Source organism: Telopea speciosissima, chromosome 5 (assembly GCF_018873765.1).
Source record: "Telopea speciosissima isolate NSW1024214 ecotype Mountain lineage chromosome 5, Tspe_v1, whole genome shotgun sequence".
Classification (NCBI taxonomy): Eukaryota; Viridiplantae; Streptophyta; class Magnoliopsida; order Proteales; family Proteaceae; genus Telopea; species Telopea speciosissima.
Window position 1 is genome coordinate 47,295,768 of NC_057920.1, and position 8,364 is coordinate 47,304,131.

The following is an 8,364-nucleotide window of genomic DNA, read 5'->3' on the forward strand; positions in this document are numbered from 1 at the left end:
CTAGTAGAATTTTATTCATGGCCTCTACTAGGCCGTTGGATTGTGGGTGAGCCACCAAGGTCTTTCTTAATTGAATTTTGTACTGATCGCTGAATTCCTTGAATTTTTACTCAAATTGCTTTCCATTGTCAGTGATGAGAGTTCTTGGAATTCCGTATCTATAGATGACTGAGTGGAGGAAGAATTTCCATAATTTCGTTGCTGAAAGCCTGAAATTACTGCCAAGGCTTCTGCCTCTACCCACTTGGTAAAGTATTCCACGGCCACGACCATGAATTGCCTACCTCCGGATGCCTTTGGGAAGGGTCCCAGGATATCCATGCCCCATTACATAAAAGGTAAAGGGCTGGATATTGAAGTGAGCTCCGTGGCTGGTTGACGTGGGATTGGCGCAAGCGTCTGGTAGTTAAGGCATTTGCAGACAAAACTCATTGCTTCCTTACGCAGATATGGCCAGAAATATCCTTGTCTGATGACTTTGTGGCGAGTGCTATGCCCCCCAAGTGTTGTCCGCAAATGCCTGGATGTATCTCCCGTAGTACATATTCTGCTTCAGATGGCCGGAGATACTTCAAATAGGGCATGACATATGCCTTCTTATAAAGTATTCCTCCTATTATTATGTACCATGCTGCTCTCATTCTTATCTTCTTTGCTTCTTCCTTGTCTGTAGGCAATGAGCCCCTTTGGAGATAGGCTGTCAAAGGGTCCATCCAGCAAGGTTCCATTTCAATGGGCAGTATGTCCTCTGCTTCTTCTATGCTCGGTGTACCGATCACATCTATGTACACAGTTCTACCGAGATTTTGAAATTCTGAGGTGGCCAGCCTAGAAAGTGTGTCAGCTGAGGCATTCTACGCCCGGGGTATTTGTAGTATTTGGAAGCTGGTGAACTCGGTAATTAGATTACGCACTTTGCTCAGGTATTGTGCCATGCGCTGTTCCTTTGCCTCATACTCCCCCTTGACTTGATTGACTACCAACTGGCAGTTACTATGGACAATAATATTTTTTACTATCAAACTCTTGGCTAAATTTAGACCTGCAATTAGGGCTTCATATTCTACTCCGTTGTTGGTGGTTTGGAATTCAAACCTTAGAGCGTACTGCACTGAGAATCCTCCTGGACTTGACAGTATCAGGCCTGCGCCACACCCGTTTGCATTGGATGAACCATCCATGAACAGGGTCCAGATCTCTGTCACCTCACTAGTCTCAGCATCTGGGGTTATCACTTCCTCGGGTAGGGTGCATTCAACGACAAAATTCGCTAGGGCTTGGGCCTTAATGGTTGTCCGGGGCTTGTACTGGATTTTGAACTCCCCTAGCTTTACCGACCATGCCACCAGCCTCCCTGAGTGGTCATTTTTAGCCAGTATCTTCTTCAGAGGATGATTTGTGACCACTTCTATGGTGTAGGCTTGAAAGTAAGGTCTTAATTTCCGAGCTGCCATTATCAGTGCATAGGCATACTTCTCCACATTGTTGTATCTAGTTTCTGCATCTAGGAGCACCTTGCTGATGTAATAGATGGGTTTATGTACCATCCGTCTCCTCGAACCAATACTGCGCTCACCACTACTATGGTAATGGTTAAATAAAATTATAGAGTGTCTCCTGGTTCCGGCTTGGTCAGGAGTAGTGGCTGGGCCAAATACCTCTTTAACTCTGTGAACACTGTTTGACATTCTTCCATCCATTCAAATGTGAGCTTGGTCCCCTTTGTTTCTCTCTCTCGTGCTCGGTTCTTCAAAGCCTTGATGAAGGGCAAGCATCGGTCACCTGAGGCCGAGATGAATCTCCCTAGCGCCGCTACTCTCCCAGTCAGCTCCTGTAATTCTTTGACTCTATCGGGGGGATGCATTTCCAGTATGGCTTTGATCTTTGCGGGGTTAGCCTCTATCCCCCTTTTGGAGACCATAAAACCAAGGAATTTTCCCGAGGTGACGCCGAAAGCGCACTTTGCTGGGTTCAACTTCATCTTGCTTTTTCGTAAGGCTTGAAATGCCTCATCTAGGTCTGCAATATGGTGTTCTGCCTTTAAGCTTTTTACCAGCATGTCGTCTACATAGACTTCCATATTATGCCCTATTTGACTCTTGAAGATGTAATTCACCAGATGTTGGCACGTGGCCCTGGTATTTTTCAATTCGAAGGGGATACGAGTATAACAATATGTATCCCTCCCAGCAATAAAAGAGGTTTTCAGAATAACTGGTTCGTACATACTGATCTGATTATACCCTGAGCAGGCGTCCATGCAACTTAACATTTCATGGCCCGCTGTTGCATCTATCAATATATTAATGTGAGGCAAAGGATAATAGTCTTTAGGGCATGCTTTATTCAGATCAGTAATGTCAATACACATTTGCCATTTGCCGTTAGGCTTTGGCACCATTACAACGTTAGAAAGCTATTCTGGGTAGATGGCCTCCTCTATGGAATTGTAACCAAGCATTGCCCATTGGTTCTATACCCGATTCATAACTAGAAAGTTTCTCTGGTCCTTCGCTAATCGGGGTCAAAATTCCAGAAATTAGAAATGTCAAAATGGGAATAACACTTGATATTATTAGAAATGCCCAGAAAATATCATATTCGTGAAGCAGAAACATAGAAGCACTCCTAGGAATGTGGAAAATATACCAGATTAGTCCATTCGAACCAACCTTTAAAAGTTTGGTTACCTCCTCGATTACCTTTTCTTGCCGCTCTGGGGCAAAAGTCCTCTTCTTCTAAAATATTAGCTTGGCGGTTGGATATACACTGAGCCTATGCTCGGCTAGCTCCCGGTTCACTCCTGGCACGTCTGTTGCTAACCATGCAAATACATCTGCGTTGGCCCTCAAGAAGTTGATGAGGGCAATCTTTCGCTTGTCGACTAAACCTGCACCAATATGTATGGTACGCTTCACGTCTCCTTCACTCTATGGGGATTAAATCTTCCACGGGCTTTGTTCTTTCGTGCTCGGTGATGTCCTGGTTATCATCGAGGTTGATCATGAGCATCTGTGGCTCCTTTCCCTTGGCTCTCAAGTATCCTTCGTAGCATCTTCGGGCGGCTATCTGACTTCCTCGGCACTCTCCTATACCCTGATCAGTTGGAAATTTCATTACTAGATGTGGGGTGGAGACGATTGCCTGTAAAGCATTGAGCTTGGGTCGTCCCAATATTCCATTGAGTGTGGAATTTACTTTCACCACCAGAAAGTTCATTTTCACGGTAGCAAGCTTGGGTTCTGTCCCTACGGTTACCAACACCTCAATTGACCCTTCAACCTATACCAGGGCCCCGTTGAGCCCGTATAGGGGGGATTCAACCCTTTTTAGCATCTCGGGTTTTAGAAGCATCTTCTCAAAGCGTCATAATGTAAGATGTCAGCTGAGCTCCCATTATCCACTAGAATCCTTCCCACCGTACAGTTGGCGATAATCATCTTGATTACCAGAGCATCATGATGGGGGGATTGGATGTCCGCTAGATCTTCATCTGAGAAGGTGATCTGGTGATCAGTCCTCCTCTTATCTAGCATCTCGGTCTGGAGTATACTCCAAGCATGGTGTTTCCTGGAGTTGGAGGTTTCTCCTCCCAGGCCCGGTCCTCCATATATGGTGGCTATCTCTCTCATGGGTGCATTCTCTGCATGTTATTTTCCTCGGGCATGGTCTTCTCTATCTTGACGAGCGGGTGATCTTTGCCTTGGCTCGGTTTCCCCAGCACGATGATCTTGCCTTCCATCGTTCCCGTCCTTTTTGACAAATTAACCCAGGCACCCTCTTTGAATGAGTGCCTCAATCTCATCCTTCAACTGTCTGCAGTCTTCGGTGCCATGACCGTGATCCTGGTGAAACCGACAATACTTATTCTTATTGCGTTCATGTGCAGGTTTCACCATTTTGGCTGGCCAGCGCAGGTTCATCTGGTCTTTTATCTCGTTTAGGATATATGCTCGGTTGTGGGTGAGGGCTGTGTAAACAGGCTCGGACTCCACACCGCCAGCCTTAGGAACCCACGCCCTCCTTTCCTCTTTCTTTCTTCTACCATCCTTCTCCTCTTTGTTGCGCTTTGAACCAGCCTCCCCAGCCTGGACATCTTTCTTTTCTTGGCCTTTCTTCTCGAATTTATCTTCCTTCAGCTGCTCAGCCACGAGAACCTCAGCCAGGTTGATATATTTCTCACAGCGGGAGAAAAGCTCATACATATCTCCTGGTTCATCCATGATTAAGGATTTTTTCAGTTCGGTATCTTGGATTCCACTGCGCAACGCCTGAAACTTCACCACCTGGTCAAGATTTCGCACTTCCAGGCTCTCCTTATTGAATCTTGTGAGAAAACTCCTACTTGATTCACCGGGGCATTGCTTTATGGCCAGGAGGTTGGCCGTAGTTTTCTTGTGGACTCTGCTGCTCAAAAAATGGGCCAAAAAGGCTCGTCCAAGGTCCATCAAATTGGAGAGGGAGCATAGCTGGAGTCGTGAGAACCACTGTCTTGCTACTCCCTTCAGTGTGGAGGGGAAGGCTCTGCACATTATGGCATCTTAGGCGCCTTGAAAGATTAAGGACTTAAAGGTCTCTAGGTGGTCCTACGGATCCGTGGTGCCCACATATTGTTCTATGTTCGGCATCTTGAATCCCTTAGGTAGAGGTTCTAGCCAAATGTCATCCATAAACGCCAGGTCCATGGTAAAGTGGAAGTTATGGCTGGGGGCTTGATTCTTCCCTCGCATGACCTCTTGGATCTGGTCTTGGAGTTCCTAGACTTTGTCGTTCAGGGCTTGTTCCACTTTGGTCATCTGAGAACCTTGATTCTTGGCGTTTCCCGATAATTCTCTATTTCTTCGCTTGGTATTGTTTGCATTGCTGTGGTTCTCGCTATGCCCCAGGGAACGAGATCTTTCTCTATCTTGTGGTAGAGGCGGGGGTATTTGGATCCCCTGCAAGAAATCGTGCTGCATCAACATCATCTGCTCCATCTTGTCCTGCCAAGGGGTCTGCAACGCATCAAAATGTTCCATCGTCACGTACCACGGTGGATCTCCAGGAGGTCTCGGGTGAGATTCTTCTTGCCGTGATTCATTAACTTCAAGGATAGGATCATCTGCCACTTGGTGGGAACCAGTAGGCTGGCCCAGGGTTCCTCCCTGGGCGACAGCGGGAGGAACGGTGGGAGCGGTGGCAGCTGCAGCGGTGGCTCTGGATTGATTTCTGGTGTTAGTCATGGTGGGATCTTCGCAGGTCTCTGTTCTTCATTTCCCACAGACGGTGCCAAAATGTTGTACCAAGAATCTTGCCAGAGGAGAACCCTCTGGTAGTACAACTCTCAAGCTAGTTCTAGGCTAGCAGAATTGGAAAAACGAAGATAGCTCTGCAAAGTTTTCTTAATTTCTTTATTGTTCAAAGAAGAATGAATCTACATGAGCGCTTAGGGCTCTTATTTATACAAGTTTGGGGTTCAACCCCTCTCCTTTTCAGTAACACCCCTTTTTTGGCGGGCTTGGATTAGGAAACTACTATGAAGGGCCATCATCTTCTCAACGAATCTCGGGATCTTGGTATACGTGGCGCGTGAGATATGGCTAGCTGTACATCCCCAGTTAGAAGTTGTATAATTGCCTTAGTGGGCCCACCTTAGTGGGCCCATCTTATTTGGTGTAACCGTCTCGAGCGTGGTTCTTGGAAGCCACATTTTGGAATTGGTTTGCTTGTGGTCCAAGGGAGGCTAGGTGTCAGGCGGGGATTGGTCATACGAAAAGTGGTGTATCAGTAAGACTTCTTATGCAAGGAACTGTGGATGACTTGGCCAGCTCTTGCTTGTTAGAGAGAAAATAGGGGAAAGAGGATATCTCTTAGTTGATATTCCATTTCTTTCTCTCCTGTCAAAGAGAAGAAACTTCCGCCTACATCTCTCCCTTTGTCATCCTTGAAAGAAAAAAAAACCTTCTCCATCGGTTCCAACCACGAAAACCCAAAAACCATAACGAGCTCCATACCCTAATTCCCCCTCACCGCATTGCCAAAAGAACTCGAAGGAAAGATGGCATTGGGGATAGGGGGTAGAGTTCATTTTTTTTGTAGGTTTTTTCGGGGTACCCCCATAAAAGGGGACCTCTACATTCTTTTATTACACACCCACCCATGAAAGAATCATATAGTCATGGAACCGAAGAAGTGGGGGAAGACAGGCAGGGATATGTGTGTGTCAGCAATGTGAGCCCCACTGGTGGCTCCCAATTGGTGGGCCCCACTATCTTTCTTCGCACTAAATGCCCTGTTGTTCATCTGATTCATATTCCTAAGAAACTAACCACACTAGGATATCGTCATCAGTAAGATCGTAGAAAGTATCAATAGGCTCCAGTATCAATTTTTTTTTAAGATAAGGGGGTGAGTTCTGTCAAAAAAGACTTGTTGCTCTCCTATCCGAATCCCACGAGTGACTAAGCGCGAGATGAGCCATAACGTAAGGGGAAAATCTACTCTTGGTAGAATCAAGCTCAAGTAATTCATGCTTAAATGGCCAAAGGCGAGATAGAAAGTCATTTTGAGTCATACCATCTGTGCCTAAAAGCATGGCTCGATCCCACACGCATAGAGAGAAGATATCCCACAGGAAAAAGATGGGGCATATCTTATAAAGAACTAAGGTAAGGAGGGCTTTTGCCCCTTGATAAATAACGGGCATTTTCATATGCACCTTGCTCAACCATCATGTGAATTTATACAACTTTGACTTCTTCCAAAACACGTCAATCGTGCTTTTTCTTTTGTATTTCCCACTAAGAAAACCTTTTGAAGAAGGTTTGATTTTGATTTTTTTTCCTTGAAAGAACAAAGATGTAAGTGGATCGATTGGATTTATTGGTTTTTATTTGTTAAGATCATCTGCACAGAGCTGGGCCTTTTAATCATTAATTTTTTTTCTTGTTGTACTAAGTTGATTTTTTTTGTAAGCGCACTAAGTTGATTTACATTCATTCAATTAAAGGGTAATATCGTCTTCAAAACTGCTATTGGGGAGGACATTGTCATTATTCAAAACCTAGGGGAGGGGTTTGATATTATGGATACTTAGAGGGGAGGGGGATGATATTTACCCCAAAAAAATTGGTATGTTTGGGTTTTTCTAGGCCTTAGCCACGCGGCCAGGAGCTGGCCTAGGCTCCCCCCTCTCTCTTCTCTCTCGGCTGCTGCCACCATACACAAACACCATTTAAAAAAAAAAAAAAAAAAAAAACAAAGGTGGCCAGGATTTTCTTTTAATTTTAGGGTTTTTGGGAAGGAGATGGGTGAAGTGGGAATCCTTTCGCCCACACCCTTTCTGTTTCCTTAATTGGGCTATAATTGTGTTTGTGTGCTCAAATTTTAATTGCCCTTGAGTTTTTTAATTTTGCTTTAATGCGTTTGGCAATAATTCTTTTCTTGTTTCGGATTTCTTAAGAAACTTCTTGAATCAACTCATTTTAAGAAAATAATATTTCTTATTTGGGGATTTTTGAAACCATGACATTCAAGAAAAGAGATGTGATTTCTTTGTTATGTATACATCTCTGTTGTGAGGGTTTCTTGCTTTGGGTATTTATGAGTTGTTCTGTTTTAGTGGTGTTATTGCCCACTAGCAAGATATCCATTTGAATGAAATCCATGAGAAGAAAATGGGAGAAAGGGAGTCATCCCACATCATCCCATATTTCGGAGAGTGGAATACATTTTGAGATGTTTACAAATAATCAAGATGTTAATAATATCTTCTTGTGGCGGTATTGGTTTTCTTTCCCTCGTACCATTAGGAATACGATGACAAATCCCATCTCATGCAACCCCTGTTATATTTTTTTATATTCTATAGAATGGAAAATTAATTGGTGCTTGTGTAAGGGATATGTTTTTGTGTATGTGCGATAGAGTTTGTATTTGAATGTGATACAAAGTGTGATGCTCCCTAGTAGTGATGTAGGACCATTTTTCAATATAAAGAGATAGTTGTAATTGAAATTTTATTTTTGAGAAGCCTTGTAAAGGGAACTACTGTACTACGTATCACTTTCTTGTATTGACTCGGCATATAACTTCAAGTACCAATTTGGGTCTCTTATGTGGGACCCTTGTGCACCCGATATATGGCGTATTATTATGCAGTTTGGAGATATCTTTTCCTCATTGACTTTCTTTTGTTCGGAATCAGTTAAAATTTTTTGTTCCCAAGTCCACACACTAGTGAGACTTGATTATGAGCTTAACAAAATTTTTCATCTCACCGTGTGGAGAAGGGAACCATTAATTTTAATCAAGTTTCTTGAACAAAAATTTTACATGTGTACTTATTGTCCTCCTTGCATATTATGCAATGTAGTGATGGCTACC

At 44.0% G+C, this 8,364-nt stretch overlaps 1 protein-coding gene across 1 annotated transcript; it reads right to left on the reverse strand.

Annotated features, from left to right (window-relative positions):
• Positions 1-3,764: 3,764 nt before the first annotated feature.
• Positions 3,765-4,532, reverse strand: LOC122663012. Its single transcript, XM_043858721.1, has one exon. The coding sequence runs from the start codon at positions 4,530-4,532 to the stop codon at positions 3,765-3,767; it is 768 nt and encodes a 255-aa protein (XP_043714656.1).
• Positions 4,533-8,364: the final 3,832 nt, after the last annotated feature.